This window comes from Naumovozyma dairenensis, chromosome 7 (genome assembly GCF_000227115.2).
Source record: "Naumovozyma dairenensis CBS 421 chromosome 7, complete genome".
Lineage (NCBI taxonomy): Eukaryota > Fungi > Ascomycota > Saccharomycetes > Saccharomycetales > Saccharomycetaceae > Naumovozyma > Naumovozyma dairenensis.
In genome coordinates, this window is record NC_016485.2 from 290,510 (window position 1) to 306,705 (window position 16,196).

The 16,196-nt window shown below is 32.8% G+C and overlaps 6 protein-coding genes across 6 annotated transcripts; 3 read left to right on the forward strand and 3 right to left on the reverse strand.

Moving 5' to 3' along the window:
• Positions 1-361: 361 nt before the first annotated feature.
• Positions 362-3,436, reverse strand: NNF2 (Nnf2p; the record flags this gene model as incomplete). The annotated part of the gene is made up of 1 exon (XM_003671102.2): positions 362-3,436. The coding sequence occupies one exon, from the start codon at positions 3,434-3,436 to the stop codon at positions 362-364; it is 3,075 nt and encodes a 1,024-aa protein (XP_003671150.2).
• Positions 3,437-4,298: 862 nt separating this feature from the next.
• CTT1 (catalase T) lies at positions 4,299-6,023 on the reverse strand (the record flags this gene model as incomplete). The annotated part of the gene is made up of 1 exon (XM_003671103.2): positions 4,299-6,023. One exon carries the CDS (start codon positions 6,021-6,023, stop codon positions 4,299-4,301), a length of 1,725 nt encoding a protein of 574 aa, XP_003671151.2.
• A 2,969-nt stretch (positions 6,024-8,992) lies between these two features.
• On the forward strand, positions 8,993-10,105 carry PIL1 (lipid-binding protein PIL1; the record flags this gene model as incomplete). Its single annotated transcript, XM_003671104.2, has 1 exon — positions 8,993-10,105. The coding sequence occupies one exon, from the start codon at positions 8,993-8,995 to the stop codon at positions 10,103-10,105; it is 1,113 nt and encodes a 370-aa protein (XP_003671152.2).
• A 639-nt stretch (positions 10,106-10,744) lies between these two features.
• PFA3 (palmitoyltransferase PFA3) lies at positions 10,745-11,752 on the forward strand (the record flags this gene model as incomplete). Its single annotated transcript, XM_003671105.2, has 1 exon — positions 10,745-11,752. The coding sequence occupies one exon, from the start codon at positions 10,745-10,747 to the stop codon at positions 11,750-11,752; it is 1,008 nt and encodes a 335-aa protein (XP_003671153.2).
• A 446-nt stretch (positions 11,753-12,198) lies between these two features.
• EGT2 (Egt2p) lies at positions 12,199-14,694 on the reverse strand (the record flags this gene model as incomplete). Its single annotated transcript, XM_003671106.2, has 1 exon — positions 12,199-14,694. One exon carries the CDS (start codon positions 14,692-14,694, stop codon positions 12,199-12,201), a length of 2,496 nt encoding a protein of 831 aa, XP_003671154.2.
• An 839-nt stretch (positions 14,695-15,533) lies between these two features.
• On the forward strand, positions 15,534-15,968 carry MDJ2 (Mdj2p; the record flags this gene model as incomplete). Its single annotated transcript, XM_003671107.2, has 1 exon — positions 15,534-15,968. The coding sequence occupies one exon, from the start codon at positions 15,534-15,536 to the stop codon at positions 15,966-15,968; it is 435 nt and encodes a 144-aa protein (XP_003671155.2).
• Between the last annotated feature and the right edge of the window lie 228 nt (positions 15,969-16,196).

Sequence of the window (16,196 nt, forward strand, 5' to 3'; positions counted from 1 at the left end):
GTCTGCTCCTTCCTCCCTTATAGGTGAGAGTAATATGTAATTATGTAAAATGTATATGAAGAAAAATCCTCTCTTATATACTTGTAAAATTTAACAGCACATCACATCAAATCCTGTTATACGACATGATTTAATAAACATATTAATTTCCAACAACAGCAAGACTAGCAAGGAGAATATTGATTTTGAAACATACGTTGGGGAAGGCATGTCAGAAAAAATTGGTGTATCATTAAAAGTACTTACTTCTCTAGGCTACATTATATATATCTCAAGTATAAATGTTGCTGTGGTTATTTATATTCACAAATAGTAATAATCATGATAGGAACTATGTAAGGTGTCGGTTGATTATATACAATTAAGGATAACCCTGTAACAATTTTTGAATGTGTTCATTTTCTGCTTCCAAACGACTGATGTCTTGTTCTAGGCCCTTTATATTCAATTCATAATTATTCAATTCTCTCATTCTAAACTCCTCTCTTTTAGATCTTTCTTGAATCTTTTTGGTTAAAAATTGTTCTTTAAAGATTTTAATCATCTCATCATTTTCATCTAATTCTTTCTTTAATTTTTCATGTCTAACTAATAATTTCTCCCTTTTACTTGATAATTGATTAAACTCATTAGTCAATTTAGTTTCCTTCTTTTGAACAATTTCCAATTCCTTCTTCAAATTTTCTTCAATCTTACTGTATTCTAATTCTTTCTTTAAATGGTCATCTTTCTTCTGTAAATATTCATCTTCCAAGGAAATTTCCTTATCTGTCAACTCTTTAAATTCCTTTTCTAAATGTTTAAAAGATTTTTCATTTTGTTGCAACGCAATCTTCAAATTATCAACTTTCAAAGTATTTTTCTCATCATTAGTTGCATTTTGTTCAATACGATCTTTAAAATGATCAATTTCTTGTCTTGTTGAATTCAATTTCTTATTAATTTCCTTCTTAGTCTTTTTCAATTTACTTCTTTCATCAGCTAAATTTGCATTAGTGGTCAATACAGAATGTTTCAATGTTAACAAAGGTGATAAAAATTTCCTATGATAATAAGATGGGAAACTGAAATCTAAATTTTGGAAAATTTCAGAAATATCTTCGTCAGTTGCATTAGTAGTAGTATGGTTGTTATTATTGATAGCGTTAGTTCTAATCATTAAATCAGAAATTAGATAATCATCAGTTTGATTCAATCTATTAACGAATTGAATGTCATATGAGCATGATGGTACTAACCCTGAGACAACGACGTATTCTTCACCGACGGATTCTAAAATTAAAGCACATGATACTTCCGTCCAAATTAACCCGTTGACTAAAACGATCAATTCACCATCATACAAGTTTTCAATGTGGAATATGATTGAATGTGTTCCGATGTCAATAATACAAACTTTATAATCATTCTCATTTTTATTGAAGATGTTGGTCCTCGTGGAGATTAAGTTAAGTTGATCGTAATCATCTGAAGTAGTTTGTGCAATTAATGCCATTGTATTTGCTTGTTCGAAATTGTTAAATACACTTTTCCTTGTCATGATAATATCATTGTTAATGTTGTTAGTTTCATTGGATAAAGTTGTACTTAAGTCATTTGAATTAGTAAGCGTTGCATTGAAATTGTTTGAGTTATTTGATGTTTCATTTAAATATTTTTTTTCAAAATTTGTTGTCTTTAAAGTTACGACAATGGACCATAATGGTGGGATTAAATGTTGATTTTTCCTCTTGAACAAGTGACGAATGAAATTTTCCAAATTTGTAGTTACGTTAACATCAGTTTTCAAATTACTCGATTCAGTAAGATTATTCAAATCTACTTTTAGTTCAAATAGTTGATTGGTGAAAGTATTTTCCACTTCTGGATTCATCGTGTTATTGGGGGTCTTTGATGCGATTGATTTATATTTAGTTGCCATAGAAGTGGTTGTATTGGGCGTTACCTTTTGATCAGATGTTGTCATAACTGCTTGAATATTACTATTACTTGCAAAAGTGGTGACTGGATCAAATTTTTTACATTCAATGATTGCATTGGAAAAATGAGGCGTTGAATTCTCAGATACTTCGAAAGAATTGGTTTTAATATTGTTATTTTTTTGATTAGCTTCAGGGAATGGGATAGTATTATTATTATTATTTACATAGTTCATATTATTCCCATTAATGGTAATAGTGTTGTTATTAGCATCTGCATTGGATGATACATTTCTTGTTGAACCTGTTGAAGGAATCCTTTGTGAACCGCTTGAGCGGTTTAATTCATTTTTAGATAACGATATTCTATTGGGACCTCCTAGTTGACGGGAACCTGTTTTCCTTTCATCAGTATTTGTATTAATACCAGTATTGGTATTTAATAATGAATGTGATGTAATGATGTTGTTGTTATTATTATTATTGTTGTTGTTATTATTGCTATTGGTATATGGATTATAAGGGTTTTTCAAACTTTGGCAAAATTGGCTTATAACAATATGAAATGAAATATAATAACACAAATATTTAATATATTTTTCCAGAAGGACATTCTTAGTCCAATTTGGGTTAAATATCATCGATAATAATTTTTTCAATATAGAATACAATTTTAGGGATACACTTGGAGTCATTCGGTAATTACCTTGAAAGTCTTTGGCCGAAAATAATGAATTTAGATGGAAAACGGTTAATAGTTCAGTGTTGAAATGATTCACTGTTTCCAAGTTCGCAAATGGGGTTAACCTTTGATATATATTGGTGACTAATGCATATAATACAGAACATGACGTTGCATAATTCAAACAATCTGCTGGATCGTTAATTAAGAAGGATGCTATAATAGACATGGATAAATTTTCAATAGGATGTATAAAATAATTACCACCGTAAACTTGTAATAAAGATGCGAGTATTAATTCTGCCGCTATGACGGGCAAAAATAGATTTTTGGTGTACTTAACTGTAAAGGAAGGCATAATAGTTGCAGAGGAGGAACTAGATGAAGAGGTACTATTAGTTGTAGTGACTGTAGAAGTAGTAGATAGTGGTGCTATTGATGATATCGACTGACCGCTGACATGACGTATAGGTCTTTTCCCTTGTTGTTGTACAAGTTGAGGTGCTATTCCAGTACAATTATCATAACCGGTACTGTTAGTTGAATATGGTATTGTGGTAATGGTAGTACTGGCTGTATTGTGTTTAGTATCATTCTCTGGTTCTAAATGAGCCACTTTTGCAATGGAAGGTGATGGGAGTTTATTCAAAAACAATGTGATGAAACAATTTGCAATAAAATTTCTGCATTTGGTGGCAACGACAAAGGATACCAATAAACACAGGGAGTTAAAATGATTAAAACTCAAGAACACTATAAACAATGCCAGCGTATCTTTGAATCTATGTCTTTTAGCGAATGCCAACGGTTGAGAATCACGCTGAACGGCTATCATATTTTTTCGTGTTTTCTTATCCGTTAGTTCCTCTTTTGACAAGGACTAAAACCAGACCGATGGATACTATTCGATAAGGAAGATGTAGGGTATAATGTGTGTAACTATTAGAACAGCAGCTTTATTATTTACCATAAAATAGAGTTTGTTTGAAAGCAAAGCATATCCAACATAATTTTCACTGGAAGTTCTATAAATAACGTCTTGCAGAATAAATCTTTCGATGTTTGTTGAAATTTCAAATTTCAAATTTCAAATTTCAAAATCTCAAATGTCAAAATAAAAATAGTGGGGGTGTCTCTCCGGGTAACCGTAACTACACAGTCTATACGAAGAGATGATTATCTGTCACATTAACATTCATATATTGATCATCAACCATCTGAAGATATTATTATATATATATATATATATATATAGGTAGACCATCTAATCTTTAACTTGTCAGAGTAGTTTCTAGCTTTGTTTTTAATCTTACAATTTCCTTTTGGAAGTTTTATTAAACGTTTAAGTGATGAAAATACAATTACCCAATGACTCTGTACCCTACTCTGTACTGTAGTCTGCCGCCGTTGAACTTTTTGTTTTATTTGCTTCAAACTAGAACTTGGGAAATTCTTATCATGTCATGTATAATTTTTTTTAGCTGTCATATGTATATATTGTGATATAAGACTATAAATAATAAGAATAAAAAGAATAACAATAGTGATGTTTGTGAGACCAGTTTTTTTCTTTTTAAATATATACAATAGGTTGGAGACATCTAATTATCATACCATTACAAGCGTAGTAAACACTCGTACCTTTCGTATGTGTTGGCTGGTTCTCAAAATAAATATTTATGAATGTATTTTTTTTTCTAGCTTGGAGGTGCCATACCAATTGCCTTGGCATATCCTTCAAAATCAACAGGCTTCCATGGGACTTTCAAACCTTCAGCAATTTGACTGCCTAGATCTTTATTCAATAAACCGAAATATTGAGCAACTCTAACTTTAACAATTTCAGTCTTACAAGTAGATGCATGATCTACAACATTCTTAACAAAAGTCTTCTTATCGTCATCATTGAAAACATTTTCGTACAAAGCTCTTGGTTGTTCAAAATCTAATGGTGAAACCCCATTAACATAAGTGTAAGAATTAATCTTATTATTAATAACATTTTCATGTTCCAAAAATTTTTCTTCTTGTTTCTTAACATCAGCTTTAACAGCATCTTCCAAGACGACACCTTGATATTTGGAATCTTCTACTTTATCATCATCTAAAGTCAAATTAGCAAATTTCATATTTGCTGATGGTAATGTAGAGATGAAATTTGGTTGATTACCATAATTGTATAATGTAGCTGTACCATCTCTATGATAATTAGCAGGATTATATGGACATTCTAGGGGGGTACCATTCAATGAGCCAACGCCACCATTACCTGCCATTCTCTTACCCGTGACAGGACATACAACATTTCTTGGACGATTAACAGGTAATTGATTATAGTTTCCACCTAATCTATGGCGTTGAGTATCAGGATATGAAAACAATCTACTTTGTAAGACAGGATCATTTGAAGGTTCAATCCCAGGAATACAAGTATTACTTGGAGAAAATGCAATTTGTTCAATTTCTTCAAAGAAATTTTCTACATTTTCAGTGAATCTAATTTCACCAAATTTCCTCAATGGGAAATCTTTATGTGGCCAAATCTTAGTTAAATCATTGATGGAATATCTAAATAATTCAGCTTGCTTTGGGGTCATAGTTTGAATGAAACATTCTAATTTTGGAGCTGTACCACTAGCAACTTGTTCATATAATTTTTCTTGATTATAATTTGGATTGCTACCAGCTAACTCATTCCCTTCTTCTACTGATAACGTTGTGAAATCCTTTTCTGGTTTGACATGGATTTGTACGTATGTAATTTCACCCTTTCTGTTAATGAATTTAAAGGCATGACCTGAATAAGAAGACATTTCAGCCCAATTCTTTGGAATACCTCTATCACCAAACATATAAGTGACTTGATGGATAGATTCTGGATTTTGTGTCAAATAATCCCAATACATGGAACTATCAGAGGCCGCGTTCAAGTTCGTTTGAGGATGTCTCTTTTGAGAATGAATGAAATGAGGGAATTTAAGAGCATCTTTAATGAAGAAAACAGGAGTATTGTTGAAGACCCAATCGTGGTTACCCCAAGGAGTATAGAATTTGAAAGAAGCACCTCTTGGATCTCTAACGGTATCAGCACTACCCTTTTCACCACCGACAGTGGAAAATCTAACGACACCAGGGAATTTGTAACCAACTTCTTGGTATGGTTTAGCAAAAGTTATGTCACTTAATGAATCAGTCAATTCGAATTCAACTCTGCAACCACCACCATGAGCATGGACAACACGTTCAGGGACTCTTTCTCTGTCGAAATGAGCAAGAGTTTCAATTAGATTGATATCTTGAAGTAATAATGGACCATCAGGTCTTGAGTATTGGGAGCTGTATGGGTGATGAGGATAGGCAACCCCGTTTTCTAGGGCGTAAACGGTTGGTTTTTCGAGTTTTTTGCTTTTATCGTCAAACATTCTGTTCCTCAAGTTGTTATTGATTTGTTTTAAAGGTAGTTAAGTACTTGTATTCAGTGAGATACAAGAGATATAAGAGATGAAAGGATATAACAAGGCATGTTCTTATTTTAGTTAAGATGATTTTGCTTCTCTTTTTATATGGTATCAGTTTTCCAAAAGATTAAGGTAGATCCCCCCTAATAATGAGGCCATTCGCAGTATTCAGTGGACTATTGCATATCTTATTATTATTGTTGGAGAGAGGGGAGGTTGGTTATAGCGGCGTCACTCGTATTTCTGACAGGACATATTAGCTCATAATTTTTACTCAGCAAGATGTTCTAGCCACTCGTGGCAGTTAGTGAAGTAACGAAGTTACGAGATTGTTATTGCAAGGGATATACTTCTTCCATCGATGTAACGTGAGTGGATTATAGGCTATATACACTAGCAACAGTCCGTGGGTGGGAGGAAGGAAATAACGTATTTTACGAAGATCGTTTGTTTGGTTTTTGTCCCTATTGACGTGTCAAGAAAAGAAGTTGCCTATCCAATATATCCTTTTTATCCTTGGCATCGTTCATGGGTAACGGCCCAGACACAACTGAAAACAGCGAGGGCAGCAGCGAAGCAGCGAGAACAGTTTTTCCGAGCAGAATAGGAGATCGAATGATTACGTAATCTTCTCGCGTCAATGCTGTGGTCTACCATGCGTAAGATTTCTGATCGTTCGGAACAACCATTTCATAGTCTGTTCTATTCGAAAAACCGAAAATAGAATGACAGAACGTACGCGTATGTACGTATGCGTCTTTGAGTTTAGCTCGATTTGATTTATTTTCTTGCAGGCTTGCAGTCTTGCCTACTTGTTGGCTTACGAAAGACTTCATTCTTTTTTAGAATATGGAATTTTTTATTCAACAGGCGTAGAAATAACCGGCTTACATAACATTACGTGTATTAAGTTAGTGTCTCGAATTATATCTAAAATAGGCAGGTGGAACTTCATAACAGTTCCAAACTAGCCCGTCTACGTATGTGCGTACATACGTAGTTTTAGTTGAATCTTTACCAGCAAAATAAAATTCTCAACCTTCAGACTTAAAGGTTAAGATCCTTACTTACATTAAACTAGCGGGATATAACTTAGAAGTTTTTTGCCAAAAATTTAGTTTAAATCTTGGAGATTATGCCATAGAAACTGCAAAAAAGGAAGATTACGGAAATATTATATTGCTTACCGATCATTGTCCCAGGAAAGGCATAATAGTTTAAGTTTACCAATCTAATAATTCAAATTTTTATTATACAGGTAAATACAGATGACTTGATATTCCTTCACAAAACAACAACATATCATTTCCCTCAACGCTTTATTATTATATTTTACAACATCATCCTCCATATTGTTAGAACAACGTTAACTGAACTGGATCTATTCTCTTTATGTTGTTTTTCCGGTAAAGCAAACTTGGAAGCCGCATGTGTTACGTAATTGATTGATAAATATATTTATTTACACAAAGAAGCAATAGTCAGAGAATACGTAAGTCCATCTTCAGATGAACCGCTATGCGGAATATATAAATGGACAATGTAATAAAATAGAAGATTAGAAAGACTCACCTTGAAAATACATAAACACAGGACGCCGAAGTACATGTAGTGGATCAAAGTATATACTTTTCAATAACCATACATAATCAATACAACAACAACACCGCTCACGATTGTAGTGATGACTCTCGGGTAAATGAACAGAGAGACCCCCGTGGTTCTAGAGCTAAATCAGCACCGAAAGTATGAACATATTCTCTTTTTGATCTTTTTTGGAAAAAGAATGAAGATAACTTGTTGATTTTAAGAAGAGATATTGTGTATGAATAGAAGTGATTAGGTTTTATTATTTTTTAGATTCGTTCGGTAAATAAAATATATTATGAAAATATCATTTTTATTTTTTTTTATTTATTTTTTGGATAGTTTTATTTAATTTTGTTTTAGTAACCTTCTTCTCTTTGAGACATGATTTCTCTGGAACAATTCTACAGTTTTCTATTCTCCTTGTTTTCTTTTCTATGTTTAAATAAAAACAAACAATGGTATTATACATTACACCCCAAGTTATTTCACCTTACTCTCATGTTTTATCTTTAACAATTTTACAGACGCTTCTCAATCCTAAATGAGAAATAATAAGAATCAAATAATCAAGGCTCTATAAAAAAGAGACGATAATGAATAACTATTTATTAAAATTTATTAAGATTAGTATTAGTAGAAAATAAGTACGTAATAGCATTTTCACTAGAGTCTGTGTTGCTGTCGTTGTTTTAAGGGTCGCTAAAGAACATGAAAATTAGAATGTACGTTAACTAACCACTATACAAACCGATGGCTCCGCGGATGAATATACAATACAGTCTGTATTTTCTGGAGAAGACCAAAAACACAATTTCCAAAAACGGAAACAGTCTCTCCCTTATGAGGAAACTAGCCGTATGAATTTTTTTTGATTTTCCTTATTAAGAGATGCATTAATTAATTTCCCTTTTCCATTCATCGAAAATTAACAAGGCTGCGTAGTCCCCTTCGCAGTTATTACTGGTCAATCCCTTTTCCTCCTCGAAGCTCGAACGAAGCGCCGTTAACCGTTAACCGTTGCCGCTGCTGTTGCTGTTGCTGCTGATGAACAAAACAAAACAAAACAAAACAAACAAACAAAATTACTTGGCCTTCCCCCGCCCCTTCTCGCTACTCACGAACAACACAACCAATTTTTCACCCCGTTTTCCCTCCACTTGCATTTTTCACAAATAAAGGATCCCAGGCTCGACCTCGAGGAAGGGACAACAGTTACTTCTTAAATTACTTAAGAACCCTCTTTTGCTTATTTCACCTCCTTTCTCTTCCCTTCACTCGTTTCTTATTCTTGATTCTCTCGAGAACATCAATCACATAAACGCAAACGCAAACACAAACACAAAATGCATAGAACTTATTCCTTAAGGAATTCAAGAGCACCCACTGCAGCTCAATTACAAAGTCCACCTCCACCAACATCCTCAACGAAATCCAGATTCTTCGGTAAAGGTGGTATTGCTTATAATTTCAGAACCAAGACTGCAGGATCATTTGGTCCTGAATTATCAAGGAAATTATCTCAATTAGTGAAAATTGAGAAGAATGTCTTAAGATCATTAGAAATTGCGTCCAATGAAAGACGTGATGCTGCTAAACAATTATCTGTTTGGGGGTTAGAAAATGATGATGACGTTTCTGATATTACTGATAAATTGGGTGTCTTAATTTATGAAGTTAGTGAATTGGATGATCAATTTATTGATCGTTATGATCAATATAGATTGACTATGAAATCAATTAGAGATATTGAAGGGTCTGTTCAACCTTCAAGAGACCGTAAGGATAAAATTACTGATAAGATTGCTTACTTGAAGTATAAAGATCCTCAATCTACAAAGATTGAAGTGTTGGAACAAGAATTGGTTAGAGCTGAAGCGGAAAGTTTAGTTGCTGAAGCTCAATTGTCAAATATTACTAGATCAAAATTGAGAGCAGCTTTCAATTATCAATTCGATTCCATAATTGAACATTCTGAAAAGATTGCATTGATTGCAGGTTATGGGAAGGCTTTATTGGAATTGTTAGATGATTCTCCTGTGACTCCTGGTGAAACGAGACCGGCTTATGATGGATATGAAGCCTCGAAACAAATCATTATTGATGCTGAAAGTGCTTTGAATGAATGGACTTTAGATTCTGCTCAAGTTAAACCAACTTTAAGTTTCAAACAAGATTATGAAGATTATGAAGAAGAAGAAGACGATGAGGGTCAAGAACCTCAAATACCAGAAGAAGAAGAAGAAGAAGAAGAAGAAGAAGAAGAGGAAATGGAAGATCAAGGTCAAGAACAAAGTATAGTGGAAGATAATCTAGATAGCCATCCATCTCAATTGGATCCAGAACAACAACAACAAACATGGTCTGAAGAAGAAGTAGATGAAGAACATGATTTACAGGAAAGTCTACAGGAAGGTGAACATGAACAAGTTCATGAAGCCGCCGTGTCCAATATCTAAGGTTTTTTTGAAAGTGTTAATGAATAATCAAAAAAAATACAGTCGAAATACTAACTCGACAAATACACAAACAAGTAAATATATAAATAAAATGAACTCTAAAAATAATATTACGTATCCTTAAAATTTTACTTCTTCAATCTAATTCATCTTAGCATACTATCTACAGCTTGCTCCGAAAGTTTTATGAAGTAGATGTTAGAGAGAGGGTGTGTGTATTTTATAGAATTCCGTAGCTTCTAAATGATTTTTTTCGTCGTCATATATAAGTTAGGTAACCTAGTTGATGAATACCATTACTGAGGAAGTAAAAAGGAAATAGGTAGTGTAAGTTAACAACCATTACTAATGTATTACAATAGTTTACACAAATTTTCTTGTCTATTGGCATCAACGCTAAATCGAAATATTGTTTAGGCTGAATTTTCTAGACTAAAAAATCCGCTATATAGTTACGCGAATGTACAAAAGAATCAGATGATGAAGTTATTACGCTCGACAATAGAACCGTTTAGAGAGTAATGCACTATATTATTTACAAAGAACCATCTTTTCTAATCCTATGAACTTGAATCTATAACCAAAAAACAAACAAACTAGCTAAACAAACCAAATTTTTTTTCCCTTCATTTACATAATATGCAGGGCGGAACATGGAGTACTATCTCAACACTTTTCCCAAGATGTTTAACGACATTTCTGTTTTTATGGACTTCTTATGTCATCATCACACGAATTAATACAATCCCCACGATTCCCCCTCATGATATTGATATTACCATTAATCTCTATTTCCATATATTCATATTTCAAAATCATAACAATGGGACCAGGAAGTCCATTAGACTTCCCAGATCTATTAGTAGAAAAATATACATGATGCAGGACTTGGTCAAGAATTACCACCACAATATCTTAACAAAGAAAAGTTACACAATGAAAAGAAATGGTCGATATAGATTATGTCAAACTTGTCAAGTTTGGAAACCAGATAGATGCCATCATTGTTCAACATGTAATAAATGTATATTGAAAATGGATCATCATTGTCCTTGGTTTGCTGAATGTATTGGGTTCAAAAATCAAAAATTCTTCATTCAATTTTTAATTTATTGTACTATTTATGCATTCGTGGCTTTGGGGTTAATTTCATATCAATTTGTAAATTGGTATAAGAATCAAAACTATATGAATGAATATATCGATTTTACATTATTGATTGTTGGACTGTTGGCATTTGTCATTTCAATTTCTGTTTTGGCGTTTAGTTCATTTAGTATTTATCAAGTTTTGAAAAATAGAACCACAATAGAAATGTATGGGATACGAAGATATAATAGAGATTTTGCAATTTTAAATGGTACAGAAGAGAGTGATTTTAAAAATATATTTGAATTAGATTCAAATTTATTGAATTGGAAGGAAGTTATGGGTGATTCATGGATTGAATGGATTTTCCCAATAGTTACTTTTAAAATATCTCGTAATAGACATTCTACAGATGAGAAAGGATTGTATTTTAATATTAATTCACATGCAAGAAGGGAAATGTTAGATAGTATTGATTTACAAGATAGACTTTTAAGGAGAGTTACTCCTAGGTCATCTGTAGAGTCAACTCGGCCATTAATTATAGATGACATATGAAAATCATATATCTTTATTGAAGAACATATAATGCATTAAAAGTTTTCTAAATGAATTTCACTTCATCAATATATATAATATGCAAAGATATTTGTACTATTACTACCCACTATTTTGAGTGTCCGGTATTTCAATAGGAAATGATGTTGTGGGGTGACCTGCCTTCATTTTCCTGTATTATTATTTATAAATTATTTCCCACATGAATGCTGTCACGTTGTAGTTATGTTTGCATTCCAATAAAGCTTTTTACACCAAGGGCCTACGAAGTTGTATACTAAACAAACGTATTTGAAATGCATTTATATTTGTAATAAATTATGATTATGAAATAGAGAGAGAGTCTTTATAAAGAATTTATGAAAAATAATAACCCTTTTTTTTAGTATGAATGTATAATGATGATGGTAATAATAATAGTCCTTTCTTTTTCTTTTTTTCAGGTTTTAAAACAACAAACTGAAAAACATAATAAAAAGTCCACTGAATGCAATAGTTAAATGGTTCCCACTACCTTCCATTATTGTAACATGTGCCATTGAACTTGTTGTTGCTGTATAAATGGTAGTGGTCTTCCTTGTACTTAATGTTGATTGACCAAGCAATGAAGTAATTGAAGTGACTTGAGCTTGTACAGGTTGATTTAATAGTGAGGAACTAGTTATGGTTTCAACTATGGATGAGGTTTTTATTAGAGAAGAATGACCTAATAAAGAAACAATTTCAGTTACTTCTGGAGTGATGGATAATGTTGTTTTGCTATTCCCAATGGAAATGTCTTCTATTTGAGTGGTTTTGATCCTTTGTCCAGTAGAACCGCTGCTATCGGAACAGGAAGTTTTTTTTGTTATTGTTTTAGTATTGTGACCTATTAAGGATAATAGTGTTGTAACTTGCGGTTGATAAGTGGAAGTTATTTCAGTTTTATTAGTGAAAATATCTTGGATTTGAGAAGTCTTAATTTCTTGTTTAGAGCAACCCTTGGAACATGATGTCCTTGTGATTGTTTTGGTATTATGACCTAATAGAGAAATCAATGTTGTCACCTGTGCAGGAATAGTGGAAGTAATCTTCGTTTGGTTAGTGAAAATATCTTCAAGTAGAGCGGTTTTAGTGGTAATATGGGAACATCCACCTGGACATGAAGTTGTTTGTATTTTAATTGATGTCGTTGTTTTATTTTTCAAAGTCTCAATTGGGAATAACTTTGTTACATAACCAAGTTCTTCTGATTGTTTGGACGTTATTAAACTATATAAAATATTAGTATCATAAAGTGTACTTATTCTTTCGGAAGTTTTTGAAGTAGTACTGTTCGTTGTTATTGGATATATTTTTGATGTATTAGATGAAAGTGGTAACGACGACAATATTGTTGTAGAAACATAGAATGATTTAGATGTGGGGAAACTTGAACTGTTTAAATATGTTCTTGAACTTTCTTTAGTTATTGCAGTGATATTTGATGAAGTTGGAATAGGAGTAGAAGAAGAAGACGAGGTTGATGGTGCATAACTTGAATTTTGTATACTATAAGCTGACTTTGAAGAGATGTAGGTTAAAGTTGGGATAGAAGAAGAAGATGCTGAAGATGAATTTAGTGTACTTTGCACTGAACTTGAGAGTATATATGTTGAGGTTGTAATATTGCTAGAGCTGGAAGATACTATCTTGGTTCTTAAAGTAGAAGATAAATTCCTTGAAGATGATAAGCTATTAGAAGTTGAAGCTTTACTTGAGGTTAAAGAAGATAAAAGAATGGAAGAGGAATTTAATAAACTGGATGAAAATTGAGATGTTGAAGTTGTTGTGATGGAAGTACCTGAACTTGAGTTTTGGTTTAATGTAGCAATTGGAATATATGTACCATATTCCGTAACGATAGCAGAACGAATTGTTGATTCCAGTCTATAAGTTTCGAAGATTTCATTTTGTAAGAAAGTGTTTGAAGTTTCATCGTTAGCTAGATCAACATTTGCAATAGAATCACCGTATAAGTTTGTAGTAGAAATTTCTGATATTTCATCTCTTTTAGCATAGCTGTTAGAGGAAATACTGCTGTTTGGATAAGTGAAATGAACCGAATTTGAGATCATATTAGTTGATATAACATCAGTGAAATATTTGATACGAAGATATTTCCCACCGTTAATTTTCGTATTGAAGAAAATTTTAATTTGAGATCCAACGGATTGATCTTTGAAAGCTGAAAATGGAACTGAAGTTATTGGTTGATTGAAAGACCCTACAGTTGAAACTATTTCAATTGTAGTTAATGCAGTATTATATTGGAAAGAATTATTTTCAATATTTGAAGGCTGAGCAATGAAATAAACAGGTTGTAAGAAAGTCTCAATTGGAATATCAATAGTGAACCAGGCAGTTTTATTTACAGTATCTATACCACCATTTGTATTTATTGTTGAAATTTCAGATGGAATAAAATTAATAGTCTTATTTTGAGGTTCTCCATTAGAACTTTGGAACGAAAAAGAAATTGATTGAGGATTTGAAATTTCTAATTGATATTCAGCGGATAATCTTGTTAAGAAATTAAAAGTAGCAGTTAAATTATTATCATTAGTTTTATCTTGATCAAATGAAATTGTGAATATATTAGAAGAATTTCCCATTACTGAACCAATTTTATCTGAATTATGAAGAAGATTGAAAGATTCAGTGGGGAAGGAACCGAATTGCTCTGGAAGTGTCATATATATGTCATTTTTGGAACCTTGAGGAACGAATAATTCTGCTTGTACTAAAAACCAATGATTTGGGTCTGTACAATTGGTTGTCATAGAATACGCATCCTTTAATTGAATGTCAGAGAAGAATGGTTTCGGACTACTTGGTATTATAGTGGTAGTATTTGTAAAATATTTTGTAGTTGAAGCGAATGCAGTCGTTGCTGTTAGAAGTATATTTATTAGAGATACCATTATTATTATAGTAGTAGTAGTAGTGTTTTGATGTGACTGTGTAGAAAAGTTTGGAAAGAAACAAAAATCCAAATAAACCTAAGGTGATTAACAATAAAATAAAGTTATCGTGTATTAATATTCTGAATGGGGTAAGGCGTCGTATTTATATATGATCGATCGAGAAAAAGAAAACTGAAAAAAATAGGATGGCTGATCTGCTTTCAGGGGACAAACTGACTTCTGTTTTACAAAACTATAGTTAAGTACCTTTCTGGTAGAACAGTGAAAGAAGTGCTTATTCAAGAAAACCAGTTCGTAGTGTAATTGATGCTGGTGCCTGGTTGTTAAATTATTTTGCGACGCCCGGGCCAGGCTGGTTTTGGGTTTTTCCTGTATGTGTGTGTCGCAGTTTTTTTGTCGCGAAAAAATCCGTTGGCTGGGCGGCTGTGCTCTTTCCATAACTTATATAGAGATACAATACGTACGTACAGTACAATCAAGTTGATGATAAAGTCAGCCAATACGTATATGCATGTACCTATGCAGGTGTATGTAGTGTAGTATAAAGATATATAACCTTTATGATTGCTGGTTGCTTGGTTGGATGCAGAAGGCTAGAATTTAAGGCACAAGCTGAGCTATTATTAAACAATTGCGTTTAATATCTTGTTTGTAACCATCTTTATTGTAGCCATCCTTTGGCCTATGCTTTCCGAAAGCCCTTCAAAACCGACTTATACGTAAAGGATTTCAACATAAAGTGCAGTCTACTCGGTAGAACAAACACTTGCCAAGAGGAAACAAAACAGTCACTACTTGCGAGTACATACATAAGATCTCGTAGGCTATACAATACAATGGTCTTGCCCTTAATCATCGGTAGCGGAGTGACTATCGTCGCCCTCACATTGAGATCCGGATTACGTGCATGGACCATTTACAAATCCTTATCACCAATAACTATCGCCAGGATGAATAATATCCGTATACAACAGTCCCAAATCCAATATCCATGGAAATTTCAAAGTACTCAATTGCCCTCTGATTTGAAAAGGCAATTAGATCAATACCAAGGTGGGTTCTACGAGAGAATGTCTGAACCAGAAGCTTTGTTAATTTTGAACATATCCGCTAAAGAAGTGAACCATTTAGATGAGAAATTCCTCAACAAGAAACATCGCAAGGCTATGTATATGAATCATCCAGATAAAGGTGGTAGCCCCTACTTGGCTATTAAGATTAATGAAGCTAAAGATGTGTTAATGCATAGTGTCTTATTAAGAAAACGATAGTTCTTGCTAGCAACATCTACGTCCTATACATCGGTAACTACGTTTTAAAACCCGGGCTGTAGTGGCGATAAAGAATTACGTGCACCTTATAGAAGCACTTAGATAGCACAACCAACTAGAAGAACTAGAAGAACTAGAAGAACTAGAAGAACTAGAAGAACTAGAAGAACTAGAAGAACTAGAAGAACTAGAAGAACTAGAAGAAGAAAGATATACATAGGAAAAGAA